Source organism: Scyliorhinus torazame, chromosome 1 (genome assembly GCF_047496885.1).
Source record: "Scyliorhinus torazame isolate Kashiwa2021f chromosome 1, sScyTor2.1, whole genome shotgun sequence".
Lineage (NCBI taxonomy): Eukaryota > Metazoa > Chordata > Chondrichthyes > Carcharhiniformes > Scyliorhinidae > Scyliorhinus > Scyliorhinus torazame.
Genome location: NC_092707.1, coordinates 406,014,998 through 406,033,498, shown reverse-complemented (window position 1 = coordinate 406,033,498; position 18,501 = coordinate 406,014,998). Strand labels below are relative to the sequence as shown.

The 18,501-nt window shown below is 58.9% G+C and overlaps 1 protein-coding gene across 1 annotated transcript in view; it reads left to right on the top strand.

Moving 5' to 3' along the window:
- The window catches only part of LOC140422665 (zinc finger C2HC domain-containing protein 1A-like), an 85,742-nt gene that overhangs the window by 32,757 nt on the left and 34,484 nt on the right, over window positions 1-18,501 (top strand). Inside the window, exons 3-5 of the mRNA XM_072507662.1 lie at window positions 399-460; window positions 5,166-5,285; window positions 6,816-6,954. Coding sequence (XP_072363763.1) covers window positions 399-460; window positions 5,166-5,285; window positions 6,816-6,954 — 321 coding nt within the window. The remainder of the gene's footprint in view (window positions 1-398; window positions 461-5,165; window positions 5,286-6,815; window positions 6,955-18,501) is intronic.

Genomic DNA, 18,501 nt, shown 5'->3' with positions numbered 1-18,501 from the left:
TGTGGAGTCTGCACATCCTCCCCGTGTGAGCGTGGGTTTCCTCCGGGTGCTCCGGTTTCCTCCCACAGTCCAAAGATGTGCAGGTTAGGTGGATTGGCCATGATAAATTGCCCTTAGTGTCCAAAATTGCCCTTAGTGTTGGGTCGGGTTACTGGGTTATGGGGATAGGGTGGAGGTGTGGGCTTGGGTAGGGTGCTCTTTCAAAGAGCTGGTGCAGACTCGATGGGCCGAATGGCCTCCTTCTGTACTGTAAATTCTATGAATATCTATGTTTCATGGCGACTTTTACAGATAACACCTTCTCTCTCGGGTGGCATTCGAATCTAGACCTCCAGATTACAATCCAGCAACAATGAGTGTGTTGACATGTTATTTATTTAACCTTTTCTTGAACACAGAGCAGAATCTGAACCTGGTACCATGTAGAATCTGTGGAAGGAGTTTTGAATCCAGTAGTCTGGTGAGTTGGTACAAGATTAATTTCCTTAGTTTCCTTCTCTGCCTTCCACATCCTGCTCAGAATCTCTGGGAACTTTATGTGTTGCCATATTGAGTAGAACTGTGCTTGTTTCCATTTGATAAACCATGATTTCGGACATCCCAAACTCTGCTGCCTGTGTCTTAACGCAGCAAGCCCCATTCCCCGACCAGCTCTGAGCTCACTGACCCATGTCAGCTTCTGGTCAAGCAACATCTACATTTATAAATTCTCATCCTTGTTTTCAACTCCCTCCCAGCCCCCGATTTTAACTACCCCGCCATTGCTTGCCGTGCGTGAGTTCAGTTGCTGAGGCTCCGGATTCCTGTCCACATCTCAAACTCACATTCCTCCTTTAAGACACTCCTTCAAACCCGGTCTCTTTGAATTTTGGTCTTCTGACCAAATACCTCCTCAGGTGGCTTTGCACGTGTCAAATGTTTTTACAGAATCACAGAACCCCTGCAGTACAGAAGGAGGCCATTCAGCCTGCTGTAGGGAAAAATCCCTTGTACCAGTGCAGTCAAGAGGCCGAGTCTCAAGGCAAGGTTCACAGCGTTGTTCTTTATTGGACAATCACTGAAGCCTTCAGGGAGACCCACGCAGCCAGCTCAGAAACAGTGGCTTGGCCACGTTGATCTCGACAATTACACATTCGCTCTGGATTTTTATAGGAATCCAAATTCGAGCGGCAACATTTGCTCATACATAATAATTAAAAAGTGGCGGGTAGTTTTGATTTAGATTTCTCAGACAGGTTTAAACTGAGAATATGCATCCTGTTTGGCCAGGAAGCTCCCTGGTAGACTTTGTCAATTTGCATCTGTATGGTGTGTGTCCGTGTTGATGAGATTGTCTGTGCATTGCTCCGGTGTCCCTCCCTTCTCTAATGTGTTTTCCATTATCGCCCTGATGTGTCTCCTTAATTAAATCGACCTCCGATGTCTGTGGCTGTGCTATGCTTTTGTTTCTGTGTTTGCTAGATGAGGTGTTAATGTCATCTTTGTCCTGCTGTGTGTGTAGGGGACGCTAATCTAATCTATACATTTCTTTTATTCCTCCTATTCTGGTTTCTTTGCCTGCCTTGGCCATTTTATTAATATATTATTTCATTCTTTCATAAGTCTTTGCAATACAGTTGTGCCATATATCCCACTGCCAGGGTCTTGACTCGCAGATATCCCGATCTCCTGGCCAGGGGTCCGTTTTAAGATGCAGCCTCGTGCTGTTGCTGGGCAGAACAAGGGTCTTCCATCAATTTCGAATTAAAGGTCTCTCAGCTGTGCAGAAGGGGATTTAAACGAATGTCCATCCGGGTGTCCCCTTCTGCATTGTGGGCACATTATAAACGGTGCCAATCGGTCCAATAAAACAGTCCAATGAATGAAGAATGTTTGATGAGATGAGATAAAAATATGGTCTTGGAAAATGGCCTATTTCAGGCCCATCGAGTCTGCACCGACCCTTTGAAAGATCACTCTACCTAATCCCAATCCCCCACCCTATGCCCAGAATCCCACCAAACCTTTGGACACTACGGAGTAATTTAGCACGGCCAATCCACCTAACCCACGCAGCTTTTTAAAAAAAGATTTTTTTATTTCAAACGTAAGAATATCAACAAAACCACATTCCAACAAAACAGAGTTAACCATTTGTACATTTTCCCCTTTTAACCCCTTCCCTTCCCACACCCACCATGGCAAAAGCTCCTCAAATACCATTCTGACCAGCCTCCATCGTAAGTCGAAGCACTCTTCTGACCCCCCCTGAAAGAAAACGTAATATTTTCCGACTGGAGAAACTCGTACAGGCCTCCCAGCCAGGCCGCAACCCGCGGTGGAGGGTCCGACCTTCGATTCAAAAGAATCCGTCACCGGGGAATCAGAGAGGTGAAGGCCTTGATATCGGCCTCCTTTCCCCGCAGCAGCTCCGGCACCTCCGAGAGCCCAAAGATCCCCACCAGGGGATCCGGCTTCCCCTCGGCCCCCACTATCCTCCGTAAGGCCCCGAACACCGCCTCCCCGCAGCTCTCCGACTTCTCACATCCCCAGAACATGTGAGCGTGATTCGCCAGCCCCGCCCACACTACTCACATCCATCCACTTCCCCCTCCCCCCCCTCCCCCCACCCCCCACCCCCGGGAAGAACACATTCATCCGAGTACGAGTTAAGTGGACCCTGTGCACCACTTTAAACTGAATCAAACTCATTCTCGCACAGGAGGAGGTTGAGTTCGCTCGCCGCATCACCTCACACCAGAGCCCCCATCCTATCTCCCTCCCCAACTCCCCCCTCCCACTCCCGCTTAATCCTTTCCACGAATGCCTTGCCCTGCTCTCCCAACCACCCGTATATATCCCCGGTTCTGCCCTCCCACACCTCATCTGGGAGCAGCAACATCTCCAGCAGTGTGTACTCCGATAGTTTGGCAACTATTTGTCCCTGGTGCTGTGAGGCAGCGGTGCTGACCACTGTGCTACCATGCCACCCCAAAGCTACCTCACCAGCTGTAAAGTACTTTAGGACGTCCTGAGTTGGTGGAAATTAAGCTTCCACACCGGCAATACCTTCCTCGGACAGGCCAAACGGGAAATCTGACCTGGAGGGCTTCAAACAGAACAGTTCCTCACTCAAAATGGTCGGCTAAGGCAGCTGGGGGTTTGCTGTGAACTTGAATATTCACTGTGATGGGTTACTGCAGGGGACAGCAAACATCACAGACATCTGCCCTGTCCCTGTTCAATACTGGCACAAAGGTCTGTGGGCAAGATCTCCGAATCTTGCCACACTCTGGTCGCCACACTACCAGAAGGACGTGGAGGCTTTAGAGAGGGTGCAGAAGAGATTTACCAGAATGTTGCCTGGTATGGAGGGCATTAGCTATGAGGAGCGGTTGAATAAACTCGATTTGTTCTCACTGGAACGACGGAGGTTGAGGGGCGACCTGATAGAGGTCTACAAAATTATGAGGGGCATAGACAGGGTGGATAGTCAGAGGCGTTTCCCCAGGGTAGAGGGGTCAGTTACTAAGGGGCCATAGGTTTCAGGTGCGAGGGGCAAGGTTTAGAGTAGATGTACGAGGCAAGTTTTTACACAGAGGGTAGTGGGTGCCTGGAACTCGCTACCGGAGGAGGTGGTGGAAACAGGGACGATAGTGACATTTAAGGGGCATCTTGACAAATACGTGAATAGGATGGGAATAGAGGGATACGGACCCAGGATGTGTAGAAGATTGTAGTTTAGACGGGCTGCATGGTCGGCACGGGCTTGGAGGGCCGAAGGGCCTGTTCCTGTGCTGTACATTTCTTTGTTTGTTCTCTCTTTATTCTAGGACTTGAGGGGTAAAGATGGCAGTCTGTGGCCAGTTCTTGGTTGAGGCTTTAACGCCAGCAAAACAACCCGTTTAATAAATAATTGATTGCCTCAGGCACAGCAAGCGATCAAGGTGACCTTCCAATATCGACAAAAACATATTGATAGGATGCCTTTAACTCATAAAATGTCCAAAGGTGCCTCACAGGAGCATTATCAAACAATGGGAGTCGGTGCATTCTCCCCGTGTCTGTGTGGGTTTCCTCCCACAAGTCCCCAAAGACTTAGGTGAATTGGACATTCTGTATTTTCCCTCAGTGTGCCCGAACAGGCGCCGGAGTGTGGCGACCAGGGGATTTTCACAGTAACGCCATTGCAGTGTTAATGTGAGCCGACTTGCGACACTAATAAAAATTATTATTATTGCGGTGTGACACGTAGAAAATGCGGCAGCCAATTTGCGCAGAGCAAGATCGCACAGCAACCTGACAATGAGCGGGTATCCTGTTTTAGTGGTGCTCCAGGTGGTTGAATGATGGTGCCAATGGCGGGCGGTCTGCTCAGTCAACATCATGAGATATTAACATGGGAGCTTGGGATTACCCTGGAGTCTCCTGGAATCAAAGGCGAATCCACAGGATTCCCATGGGAGCAACTTGATGCACTAAGCGTCAAGAACCACAAAGACATGTGAGACTTTAACCAAGGCTTTAATACACTACAAAGGAAGCTTACCCGACACAGACGACCCCAGACAAAATGGGTCAGGTCTCAGAAGCGGGGTCTTATACCTAACTCCCGGGGGAGTGGCCAAGGCGGAGCTCTCCGTGGCCAGGTCAGGTTACATACAGGTGACCGAACCTCTACAGAGCTACAGTACAATACACAGGATTACAGGGCCACATTACACACAACTATTATATAACTATGTACAATGCTAGGGAAGTACAGAGGCGTATCACCACATAACTCCTGAAGAAAAGCCACAGGATTGTTTCTGAAAATGTTAATTTCACCTCCTTTCATTTTAAAAATTGTAATTGCAAGCGGGGAAATTGACTGATTGGCTGACAGTCAGGAATCACCCAATGGGGTAGCAGGGATCCTTTTGCTTTGCAATTGGTTGTGGGCAAAAAAACAGGACTTTGCGGGACTGTGTTTGCCAGGTGGAGGGTGTGGGTGAAAGGTCACGTGTTGCTGCTGCCAGGAACATGTCCCACCAGAGTCAGCACCCTAACGGGAGCTGGGGGCGGGGAAGGAGATAGGGAGTAAAGTTTGAGAAGGAAAACCTTGCTCAAAGTTCGCTTCAGGTTGTTGGAAGCTGATTCTGACCCCCCCCCCCCCCGAACTCAAGGCTTGCTGTTATTTTCAGGAACGACATGAACCCATCTGCAGCAAAGTCGTGAGTAAGAAGAAAAGAGTGTTCAGTTCGTACAAGCAAAGAGCCGCTGGGACTGGTCTCTCCTCAGTGAGGGGGCCGTCCGCTGCCAAGGTAGGACAGACCCCCCCCGAACCTTACAGGACATGTGTGTGTGTCCCTGGGCGGACGGTGAATGAATCCTCAGGTCTACGGGTTGAGGTGCGGAGGGGAGAAAGTGGGAGCAGTCCGGGTGTGGTTAAGAAATCAGTTGTTTGGGCGGCATGGTGGCGCAGTGGACAGCCCTGGGACTGCGGCGCTCGAGGACCCGGGTTCGAATCCCGGCCCTGGGTCACTGTCCGTGTGCAGTTTGCACATTCTCCCTGTGTCTGCGTGGGTTTCGCCCCCCACAACCCAAAGATGTGCAGGGTTAGGTGGAGTGGCCGCGCTAAATTGCCCCTTCATTGGAAAACAAAAAATAATTGGGCGCTCGAAAATTTAACAGAAAAGAAATCAGTTGGTTGTAGAAAAGGGTGAGGACTGAGATGAAGAGGGCCGTGGCTTTGGTTCTGGGAGGTTGTTGCGATCGGGACTGTGTTGTTGAAAGCAGGGGAGAGCAGATATACCTCCCATAGGCAACTGGATAAATACTGAAAGGAAAAGAGATTGCTGGGCTATGGGGGCAGGGGCTGCGATTAATTGGTAAATCTCCCAGGGAGGGCTAGTACAAGCTTGATGGGTGCAATGGCCTCCTTCTATACCATATGATTCTTTGAAATGGGCCAGTGCAGCCGAGTGTGAAATCTACGGAACAAAAAATGTTGGGAACACCGGCGGCACCTGTGGAGGAAGGAAGCGAGTTAATGGGCGGGATTCTGGTTCCCCAGCCACGTGTCTATCGCCAGCAGGAGGCAGCGCGCCGATCCCTGGCGATGAGATTCTCCGCTCCCTCTCCTTGTCGCTGGGATTCCCTCCGCATGTGCAGCACGGGACCCCGACCGATTCTCCGACCGTTTTCCGCGCGTTCCGCCGGTGTTTCACGCGGCGCCGGTGCTAGCCCCTCACCGGTCGCGGAATCGGTGAGGGCTTTGCGCCGATTTTCCCGTCGTGAAATGCCTCGGATCCTCCATGGTGTCGGCACGTAGCCGCAGGAACGTAGAATCCAGCCCATTGTGGCTGAAATGTAACGGGTTGCGAATAGTTAAACCGCACCGTGGCTTGTGTGAGGACATTTCACACATGGTTCACCGTGGAACAGAAAAATGACATGTGGAGGACTGATCGAAGTGCTCAGAATGAAGAAGGGTTGAGACAGTGACAAATTGTTAAAACTTTGATAACCAGAAGACATGAGCTTCAGGTGATTGGCAAAGGAGGATATTTGGGATGTGCTGCCTGGTTGGGGGGGATGAGTACAGATTGGATAGTATTTTTCACAAGGGAATTGGATAAATACTCAAAGGAAAGATTGGAGGGATCTGCGGAAAGATTGGGAGTGTGGCACCAACTGGTTTGCTCTTCAGCAGAGTCAGCACAGGTTTAATGGGGTGAATGGCAATGATTGTACGAGAGGTTGTTTGTGATGCTGCATGCAGAGAATTGTTTATCTCCTGAGTCGAGTGGAAATTGTTTAAATTGCACGTTTCCCCTTGTGTACCAACGCAGCAGAAACCTCTCGGAGAATCGCACTGGAAACAACAGCATGAAGACTTCATCAACACCATCAGGTCAGCCAGGCTCGCAACAGATGCTGTGAAGAAGGGGCTTCCACTGCCCCCTCCTCCACCGCCCACTGTCAATCCAGGTACCCTGATATTGCAGAGTGGATTTTACTATCTGTGTAATCAGTACATCTCAACACACAGTCGCTCACAATCTCGATTATTTATACTGAATGATGTTAAAAGTCTCCGCTGATTATCGAGGACAGACTCCTCTCGAAGGAGCCCTCCTGGAGTCTGCCAAGGGTCTATCCCGGCCCCTCCTCCCAATGCCCACTGGGAACTCCAGCTGAACACATGGGGTCACATTTAACTAAGGCCGAATATACCCCTCCCCTCCGCAGCCCCTCCCCCTCCCAACTCCACCCATCACCCCCAGCATGCCCCTCCCCCTCCCAACTATACCCCCACCCCCCCAGCACTGCCCCTCCCCCTCCCAACTCTACCCCCACCCCCCCAGCACTGCCCCTCCCAACTCTACCCCCACCCCCAGCACTGCCCCTCCCCCTTCCAACTATACCCCCACCCCCCCAGCACTGCCCCTCCCCCTCCCAACTTTACCCCCACCCCCCCAGCACTGCCCCTCCCCCTCCCAACTCTACCCCCACCCCCAGCACTGCCCCTCCCCCTTCCAACTCTACCCCCACCACCCCAGCACCGCCCCTCCCCCTCCCAACTCTACCCCCACCCCCCCCAGCATGCCCCCCCAACTCTACCCCCACCCCCCCAGCACCGCCCCTCCCCCCTCCCAACTCTACCCCCACACCCCCCAGCACCGCCCCTCCCCCATCCCAACTCTACCCCCACCCCCCCCAGCACCGCCCCTACCCCTCCCAACTCTACCCCCACCCCCCAGCACTGCCCCTCCCAACTCTTCCCCCACCCCCACCCAGCACCGTCCCTCCCGGAGCTCTACCCGCAGCCCCCAACTCTACCCCACCCCCCAGCACCGCTCCTCCACCCAGCACTTCTCCCAGCACCATCCCTCCCCCAGCTCTACCTCCACCCACCCAGCACCTCCCCTCCCCCCAACACCTCCCCTCCCCCCAGCACCTCCCCTCCCCCCAGCACCTCCCCTCCCCCCAGCACCTCCCCTCCCCCCAGCACCTCCCCTCCCCCCAGCACCTCCCCCTCCCCAGCACCTCCTCCTCCCCCAGCACCTCCCCCTCCCCAGCACCTCCCCTCCCCCAGCACCTCCCCCTCCCCCAGCACCTCCCCATCCCCAGCAACTCCCATCCCCCGGCACCTCCCCTCCCCCAGCACCACCCCATCCCCCAGCACCTCCCCCTCCCCCACCACCTCCCCCTCCCCCACCACCTCCCCCTCCCCAGCAACTCCCCCTCCCCCAGCAACTCCCCCTCCCCCAGCAGCTCCCCCTCCCAGCACCTCCCCCTCCCCCACCACCTCCCCCTCCCCCAGCAACTCCCCTCCCCCAGTAGCTCCCCCTCCCCAGCACCTCCCCCTCCCCAGCACCTCCCCTCCCCCCAGCACCTCCCCCTCCCCAGCACCTCCCCCTCCCCCAGCACCTCCCCTCCCCCAGCAACTCCCCTCCCCCGACACCTCCCCTCCCCCAGCACCACCCCATCCCCCAGCAGCTCCCCCTCCCCAGTACCTCCCCCTCCCCAGCAACTCCCCCTCCCCCACCACCTCCCCCTCCCCAGCACCTCCCCCTCCCCCAGCACCTCCCCCTTCCCCTCTCCCAGCACCTCTCCCTCCCCCTTCCCCAGCACCTCCCCCTCCCCCTTCCCCAGCACCTCCCCCTCCCCAGCACCTCCCCCTCCCAACACCCCCCTCCCCCAGCAGCTCCCCCTCCCCCAGCACCTCCCCCCTCCCCCAGCACCTCCCCACAGCACCTCCCCCTCACCCAGCCCCTCCCCCTTCCCCAGCACCTCCCCCTCCCCGCCCCCAGCACCTCCCATCCCCCAGCACCCCTCCCCCTCCCCAGCACCTCCCCCTCCCCCAGCACCTCCCCAAACACCTCCCACTCCCCCAACATCTCCCCTCCCCCAGCAACTCCCCTCACCAGCACCTCCCCTCCCCAGCACCTCCCCAACCCCAGCACCTCCCCACCCCCAGCACCTCCCCCTCCCCTTCCCCAGCACCTCCCCATCCCCCAGCACCTCCCCATCCCCCAGCACCTCCCCATCCCCCAGCACCTCCCCCTCCCCCAGCACCTCCCCCTCCCCCAGCACCTCCCCCTCCCCCAGCACCTCCCCCTCCCCCAGCACCCCCTCCCCCAGCACCCCCTCCCCAGCACCTCCCCCCTCCCCAGCCCCTCCCCCTCACCCAGCACCTCCCCATCCTCCAACTCCACCACCTCACCCCAGCCCCTCATCAGCTCCTCCCCCAGCGCCTCCCCCTCCCCCAGCACCTCCCCTCCCCCAGCACCTCCCCCTCCCCCAGCACCTCCCCCTCCCCCAGCACCTCCCCCTCCCCCAGCACCTCCCCCTTCCCCAGCACCTCCCCCTTCCCCAGCACCTCCCCCTCACCCAGCACCTCCCCCTCCCCCAGCACCTCCCCTCCCCAGCACCCCGCCTCCACCAGCACCTCCCCCCTCCCCCCAGCACCTCCCCCTTCCCCAGCACCTCCCCCTTCCCCAGCACCTCCCCCTTCCCCAGCACCTCCCCCTCCCCCAGCACCTCCCCCTTCCCCAGCACCTCCCCCTCCCCCAGCACCTCCCCCTCCCCCAGCACCTCCCCCTCCCAGCACCTCCCCTCCCCAGCACCCCGCCTCCCGCAGCACCTCCCCTTCCCCAGCACCTCCCCCTCCCCAGCACCTCCCCCTCCCCAGCACCTCCCCCTCCCCAGCACCTCCCCCTCCCCCAGCACCTCCCCCTCCCGCAGCACCTCCCCCTCCCCAGCACCTCCCCCTTCCCCAGCACCTCCCCATCGCCCAACTACACCACCTCCCCCCAGCTCCTCCCCCAGCACCTCCTCTCCTCAGCTCCACCCCTCCTGCCCCAGCATCTCTCCCCCCCCCAGTTGTATTCTTCCCCCAAAATCCACCCCTCCCCCTTCACCCCCTTCAACTGTCACTATTGTCAAAGAATCAAGCATTTGAAAGATTAAAGCTGTTGTCAATGGTCCTGGGAACCAGCTGCCATTCCTGCCGACTGATTTAATTGTGATTCCCAGCCACTGCCTAAAGCTCAATCAGGCTGTTCCCAATGTCCCATTGACCCCTTTCCCCCCAAAGGTACCATTTTAAAATCCTCCTCCTGGTGTGGAAAATGCCATTGTGAATACTCTCTTTGAACCATAGAACATAGAACATTACAGCGCAGTCCAGGCCCTTCGGCCCTCGATGTTGCGCCGACCTGTGAAACCACTCTAAAGCCCATCTACACTATTCCCTTATCGTCCATATGTCTATCCAATGACCATTTAAATGCCCATAGTGTTGGCGAGTCCACTACTGTTGCAGGCAGGGCATTCCACGCCCTTACTACTCTCTGAGTAAAGAACCTACCTCTGACATCTGTCTTATATCTATCTCCCCTCAATTTAAAGCTATGTCCCCTCGTGCTAGACATCACCATCCGAGGAAAAAGGCTCTCACTGTCCACCCTATCCAATCCTCTGATCATCTTGTATGCCTCAATTAAGTCACCTCTTAACCTTCATCTCTCTAACGAAAACAGCCTCAAGTCCCTCAGCCTTTCCTCATAAGATCTTCCCTCCATACCAGGCAACATTCTGGTAAATCTCCTCTGCACCCTTTCCAATGCTTCCACATCCTTCCAATAATGCGGCGACCAGAATTGCACGCAATACTCCAAATGCGGCCGCACCAGAGTTTTGTACAGCTGCAACATGACCTCATGGTTCCGAAACTCAATCCCTCTACCAATAAAAGCTAACACACCGTACGCCTTCTTAACAACCCTCTCAACCTCGCTGCAATTCCCCACTGAAAGGAATGATTACTCCGTTCATTCTCAGAGTGGACTCGGATCCTCTATCCGAGGGAATTGAAATATTCTTCCTGAAAGTTGACATTTCAAAAATGAGACCTTCATTTCTATTGGTTTCACGATTTCAGCAATTTTTAACAACTGAATGGCTCTCTGTACGTTTGACCCACCCAGTGTTTTTCCTTCTTGCTCCTTGAGCTTCAGCATCAGATTTACATTTTCTAATCTTTTATCTGTCTTTTGTTTCTCTGTCGGCAGCAGAACTTTGTCCTTATTCTTCACCTTGGTTTCATTGTCGGCCGGGTCTGTCTCCGGCCGGGTCTGTCTCCGGCCGGGTCTGTCTCCGGCCGGGTCTGTCTCCGGCCGGGTCTGTCTCCGGCCGGGTCTGTCTCCGGCCGGGTCTGTCTCCGGCCGGGTCTGTCTCCGGCCGGGTCTGTCTCCGGCCGGGTCTGTCTCCGGCCGGGTCTGTCTCCGGCCGGGTCTGTCTCCGGCCGGGTCTGTCTCCGGCCGGGTCTGTCTCCGGCCGGGTCTGTCTCCGGCCGGGTCTGTCTCCGGCCGGGTCTGTCTCCGGCCGGGTCTGTCTCCGGCCGGGTCTGTCTCCGGCCGGGTCTGTCTCCGGCCGGGTCTGTCTCCGGCCGGGTCTGTCTCCGGCCGGGTCTGTCTCCGGCCGGGTCTGTCTCCGGCCGGGTCTGTCTCCGGCCGGGTCTGTCTCCGGCCGGGTCTGTCTCCGGCCGGGTCTGTCTCCGGCCGGGTCTGTCTCCGGCCGGGTCTGTCTCCGGCCGGGTCTGTCTCCGGCCGGGTCTGTCTCCGGCCGGGTCTGTCTCCGGCCGGGTCTGTCTCCGGCCGGGTCTGTCTCCGGCCGGGTCTGTCTCCGGCCGGGTCTGTCTCCGGCCGGGTCTGTCTCCGGCCGGGTCTGTCTCCGGCCGGGTCTGTCTCCGGCCGGGTCTGTCTCCGGCCGGGTCTGTCTCCGGCCGGGTCTGTCTCCGGCCGGGTCTGTCTCCGGCCGGGTCTGTCTCCGGCCGGGTCTGTCTCCGGCCGGGTCTGTCTCCGGCCGGGTCTGTCTCCGGCCGGGTCTGTCTCCGGCCGGGTCTGTCTCCGGCCGGGTCTGTCTCCGGCCGGGTCTGTCTCCGGAGAAGTCTTCACTTGTTTTCGTTCTCGAATTGTGCCCCTCATGGCTTCATTGTCCACTCGCAGCTTGGACGGTTCCAGCCTCTCTCCTGTACCTCCTGACTTCCTCAGGACATTACTGAGTCTTCCCAGCCAACTGGTTCATCAGTTTGTTCAACTTGACATAAATTCATTTTGCGATGCTTTGTAATGTTCCAGAGTGCCAAACTTTGTTCGGAGGGACTCTTCAAGCAGGTGAGGGCCTTTCAACAATTATTCCTACTCTTTACAAAGCTCAATTGCTTCGTCTTGATTTCTTTTTTGTCACTCAACAGTCTCCTTGACTGTTTTTCCATTCTGCTGTACAAAACATCTCTTCATGCTGCTGAAGGGTACGTACTCCGTTTGCATTTGATCTTGAAGGACAATCAGTTCTTCTTTCAACTATTTACTGCCTTGTTGAACGGACGCTGGCTCTTGCCAGCTCATGCTGCAATTCAGTACATTACTTTTTCGCTACTGTTAGCTCCAACATTGGTTTTGCTGAAGCAGTACTGCACATCTTATTAGCTCTCAGGTTTATACAGAGCTACATATTGATTCATCAGGGTCTTTCAAGGCAGCATCCCCTTTGAGTACTTTTTCTGACTACTGTTGTGCTTAGCTGTCCTTCAGATTTTATATGAACAATTTCATGTGAAATTGCTTCATTATCTTTTTGCAGGTTATTGTTTTAGGCGGGTGATTATCTCAGATAACTTTCCTTCATTCTAGCCAGTGACAAATATTTTGAACTTCAAGTTGTGGAGAGTGCAATGCGGACCTTCAAAGAACGGTCTAAAACACCCCAACGAAGCAGCGTGGGAGACACACCCATCTTTTACTCAGCACTGCCACCTGCTGTTGCAATTTGGGTAATGTGTCATCATTTTCAAATGGTTCTATTTTAAACCTTTTCCTCGCGGGCTTCTGCACTTCCTTGTACTGACATGGTCTGCCGCCATCTTGTGGTTCACTTCAGTATTGACTCCCTCGGCCTGAGTCTTCTGCCTCCCAAGTTCTGGACCTCCTGGGCGGGATTGTCCCAGCCCCGCGCCGGGCCGGAGAATCTCCGCGAACGGGCCACGCCGCCCCGACGGCGGCACGCGCTTCCCCGCGGTGCGGAGAATCGGCGCGGCGTGGTTGGCATGGCGCCGGTCGCTGGCCGCTTCTCCGGCCCGGATGGGCCGAGCGGCCGTAGGTAAAGAGCCGAGTCCCGCATGCGCCGGTCTAACCTGCTCTGGGCCGGCGGGACTTCGGCGTGAAAGGGTTGGGTGGCGGCCTGTGGGGGGAGGGGGGGGGGCGTAGGCGGCGCGGTAGCACAGTGGTTAGCACAATTGCTTCACAGCTCCAGGGTCCCAGGTTCGATTCCGGACTTGGGTCACTGTCTGTGCGGAGTCTGCACATCCTCCCCGTGTGTGCGTGGGTTTCCTCCGGGTGCTCCGGTTTCCTCCCACAGTCCAAAGATGTGCAGGTTAGGTGGATTGGCCATGCTAAATTGCCCTTACTGTCCAAAATTGCCCTTAGTGTTGGGTGGGGTTACTGGGTTATGAGGATAGGGTGGCGGTGTTGACCTTGGGTAGGATGCTCTTTCCAAGAGCCGGTGCAGACTCGATGGGCCGAATGGCCTCCTTCTGCACTGTAAATTCTATGGTAAATTCTATGGGAGGGGCGGTCCGACCCCTGCGGGGGGGGGGGGTCCCTCCGATGTGGCCTGGCCCGCGATCGGGACCCAGTGATCGGCGAGCCGGCCTCTGTGGCCGGGGGCCTCCTTTCCCACACGCCGGCCCCTGTAGCCCTGCGCCATGTTGTGTAGGGGCCGGAGCGCTGGCGCCACTGCGAATGGCCTCATTGGTGCCTGCGCAACGGCGCATGCGCGGTTCCCACGGCGCACAGTTCACGCCGGGATCTGCAGCTGGAGGGCGCGAACCGCTCCAGCGCCGTGCTGACCATGTATAGGGGCCAGAATTAGACCTGGGAATGGCCCGTTTACGCTTGGACACTCTGCCACACGTCGTCGCACTTTACGACGGCGTGAATGGGCCGCTCCCACGTCGAATTCTGCCCCCTACAGGGGGCCAACACGGCGCTTGAGCGGTTCGCGCCCTCCAGCTGCAGATCCCAGCGTGAACTGTGCGCCGTGGGATCCGCGCATGCGCAGTCGCCTCCTTCAACACGCCGGCCCCGACACAACAGCAGGGCTACAGGGGCCGTTGTGTAGGAAAGGAGGCCCCCGGCCACACAGACTGGCTCGCCGATCGGTGAGTCCCGATCGCGGGCCAGGCCACATCGGAGGCCCCGCCCCGGGTCGGACCCCACCTCCCCCCCCCCCCCCAAAGACCGCCACCCGACCCTTGCACGCCGAGGTCCCGCCGGCCCAGAGTAGGTTATAACGGATCTGGCGGAACTTGGCTCTTTACCTATGGCCGCTCGGCCCATCCGGACCGGAGAAGCGCCGGCCGGCCGTGTAGAGCGGCCTGCTAACGGCAACCACACCGACGCACTGCAGAGAATCGCCGGCATCGGGGCGGCGTGGCCCGTTCGCAGGGATTCTCCAGCCTGGAGCGGGGCTGGGAGAATCCCGCCCCCTGTCCCCCACACTCTGGGGCCTCCTGTCGCTGTCACGCTGGGACCTCCTGTCCCCCACACTCTGGGACCTCCTGTCGCTGTCACTCTGGGACCTCCTGTCCCCCACACTCTGGGACCTCCTGTCGCTGTCACTCTGGGGCCTCCTGTCGCTGTCACTCTGGGACCTCCTGTCCCCCACACTCTGGGGCCACCTGTCCCCCACACTCTGGGGCCTCCTGTCTCTGTCACTCTGGGGCCTCCTGTCGCTGTCACTCTGGGGTCTCCTGTCCCCCACACTCTGGGGCCTCCTGTCCCCCACACTCTGGGGCCTCCTGTCTCTGTCACTCTGGGGTCTCCTGTCCCCCACACTCTGGGGCCTCCTGTCGCTGTCACTCTGGGACCTCCTGTCCCCCACACTCTGGGGTCTCCTGTCCCCCACACTCTGGGGCCTCCTGTCCCCCACACTCTGGGGCCTCCTGTCCCCCACACTCTGGGGCCTCCTGTCCCCCACACTCTGGGGCCTCCTGTCCCCCACACTCTGGGGCCTCCTGTCCCCCACACTCTGGGGCCTCCTGTCCCCCACACTCTGGGGCCTCCTGTCCCCCACACTCTAGGGCCTCCTGTCCCCCACACTCTGGGGCCACCTGTCCCCCACACTCTGGGGCCTCCTGTCCCCCACACTCTGGGGTCTCCTGTCCCCCACACTCTGGGGTCTCCTGTCCCCCACACTCTGGGGCCTCCTGTCCCCCACACACTGGGGCCTCCTGTCCCCCACACTCTGGGGCCTCCTGTCCCCCACACTCTAGGGCCTCCTGTCCCCCACACTCTGGGGCCTCCTGTCCCCCACACTCTGGGGCCTCCTGTCCCCCACACTCTGGGGTCTCCTGTCCCCCACACTCTGGGGCCACCTGTCTCTGTCACTCTGGGGTCTCCTGTCCCCCACACTCTGGGGTCTCCTGTCCCCCACACTCTAGGGCCTCCTGTCCCCCACACTCTGGGGCCACCTGTCCCCCACACTCTGGGGCCTCCTGTCCCCCACACTCTGGGGTCTCCTGTCCCCCACACTCTGGGGTCTCCTGTCCCCCACACTCTGGGGTCTCCTGTCCCCCACACTCTGGGGCCTCCTGTCCCCCACACACTGGGGCCTCCTGTCCCCCACACTCTGGGGCCTCCTGTCCCCCACACTCTAGGGCCTCCTGTCCCCCACACTCTGGGGCCTCCTGTCCCCCACACTCTGGGGCCTCCTGTCCCCCACACTCTGGGGTCTCCTGTCCCCCACACTCTGGGGCCACCTGTCTCTGTCACTCTGGGGTCTCCTGTCCCCCACACTCTGGGGTCTCCTGTCCCCCACACTCTGGGGCCTCCTGTCTCTGTCACTCTGGGGTCTCCTGTCCCCCACACTCTGGGGCCTCCTGTCCCCCACACTCTGGGGCCTCCTGTCTCTGTCACTCTGGGGCCTCCTGTCCCCCACACTCTGGGGCCTCCTGTCTCCCCCACTCTGGGGCCTCCTGTCCTCCACACTCTGGGGCCTCCTGTCGCTGTCACTCTGGGACCTCCTGTCTCTGTCACTCTGGGGTCTCCTGTCCCCCACACTCTGGGGCCTCCTGTCCCCCACACTCTGGGGCCTTCTGTCTCTGTCACTCTGGGGTCTCCTGTCCCCCACACTCTGGGGCTTCCTGTCCCCCACACTCTGGGGCCTCCTGTCTCTGTCACTCTGGGGCCTCCTGTCTCTGTCACTCTGGGGCCTCCTGTCTCTGTCACTCTGGGGTCTCCTGTATCCCACACTCTGGGGTCTCCTGTCTCCCACACTCTGGGGCCTCCTGTCTCTGTCACTCTGGGGCCTCCTGTCTCTGACACTCTGGGGCCTCCTGTCTCTGACACTCTGGGGCCTCCTGTCTCCCACACTCTGGGGCCTCCTGTCTCTGTCACTCTGGGGCCTCCTGTCTCTGTCACTCTGGGGTCTCCTGTCTCCCACACTCTGGGGCCTCCTGTCTCTGTCAATCTGGGGCCTCTTGTCCCCCACACTCTGGGGCCTCTTGTCCCCCACACTCTGGGGCCTCCTGTCTCTGTCACTCTGGGGCCTCCTGCCTCTGTCTCCCTGGTGCCTCCTGTCTCCCACACTCTGGGGTCTCCTGTCCCCCACACTCTGGGGCCTCCTGTCCCCCACACTCTGGGGCCTCCTGTCCCCCACACTCTGGGGCCTCCTGTCCCCCACACTCTGGGGCCTCCTGTCCCCCACACTCTGGGGCCTCCTGTCCCCCACACTCTGGGGCCTCCTGTCCCCCACACTCTGGGGCCTCCTGTCTCTGTCACTCTGGGGCCTCCTGTCTCTGTCACTCTGGGGCCTCCTGTCTCTCACTCTGGGGCCTCCTGTCTCCCACACTCTGGGGCCTCCTGTCTCTGTCACTCTGGGGCCTCCTGTCTCTGTCACTCTGGGGCTTCCTGTCTCTGTCACTCTGGGGTCTCCTGTCTCCCACACTCTGGGGCCTCCTGTCTTTGTCACTCTGGGGCCTCCTGTCTCTGTCACTCTGGGGCCTCCTGTCCTCCACACTCTGGGGCCTCCTGTCCCCCACACTCTGGGGTCTCCTGTCCCCCACACTCTGGGGCCTCCTGTCTCTGTCATTCTGGGGCCTCCTGTCTCTGACACTCTGGGGTCTCCTGTCCCCCACACTCTGGGGCCTCCTGTCCCCCACACTCTGGGGCCTCCTGTCTCTGTCACTCTGGGGTCTCCTGTCCCCCACACTCTGGGGCCTCCTGTCGCTGTCACTCTGGGACCTCCTGTCCCCCACACTCTGGGGTCTCCTGTCCCCCACACTCTGGGGCCTCCTGTCCCCCACACTCTGGGGCCTCCTGTCCCCCACACTCTGGGGCCTCCTGTCCCCCACACTCTGGGGCCTCCTGTCCCCCACACTCTGGGGCCTCCTGTCCCCCACACTCTGGGGCCTCCTGTCCCCCACACTCTGGGGCCACCTGTCCCCCACACTCTGGGGCCTCCTGTCCCCCACACTCTGGGGTCTCCTGTCCCCCACACTCTGGGGTCTCCTGTCCCCCACACTCTGGGGCCTCCTGTCCCCCACACACTGGGGCCTCCTGTCCCCCACACTCTGGGGCCTCCTGTCCCCCACACTCTAGGGCCTCCTGTCCCCCACACTCTGGGGCCTCCTGTCCCCCACACTCTGGGGCCTCCTGTCCCCCACACTCTGGGGTCTCCTGTCCCCCACACTCTGGGGCCACCTGTCTCTGTCACTCTGGGGTCTCCTGTCCCCCACACTCTGGGGTCTCCTGTCCCCCACACTCTAGGGCCTCCTGTCCCCCACACTCTGGGGCCACCTGTCCCCCACACTCTGGGGCCTCCTGTCCCCCACACTCTGGGGTCTCCTGTCCCCCACACTCTGGGGTCTCCTGTCCCCCACACTCTGGGGTCTCCTGTCCCCCATACTCTGGGGCCTCCTGTCCCCCACACACTGGGGCCTCCTGTCCCCCACACTCTGGGGCCTCCTGTCCCCCACACTCTAGGGCCTCCTGTCCCCCACACTCTGGGGCCTCCTGTCCCCCACACTCTGGGGCCTCCTGTCCCCCACACTCTGGGGTCTCCTGTCCCCCACACTCTGGGGCCACCTGTCTCTGTCACTCTGGGGTCTCCTGTCCCCCACACTCTGGGGTCTCCTGTCCCCCACACTCTGGGGCCTCCTGTCTCTGTCACTCTGGGGTCTCCTGTCCCCCACACTCTGGGGCCTCCTGTCCCCCACACTCTGGGGCCTCCTGTCTCTGTCACTCTGGGGCCTCCTGTCCCCCACACTCTGGGGCCTCCTGTCTCCCCCACTCTGGGGCCTCCTGTCCTCCACACTCTGGGGCCTCCTGTCGCTGTCACTCTGGGACCTCCTGTCTCTGTCACTCTGGGGTCTCCTGTCCCCCACACTCTGGGGCCTCCTGTCCCCCACACTCTGGGGCCTTCTGTCTCTGTCACTCTGGGGTCTCCTGTCCCCCACACTCTGGGGCTTCC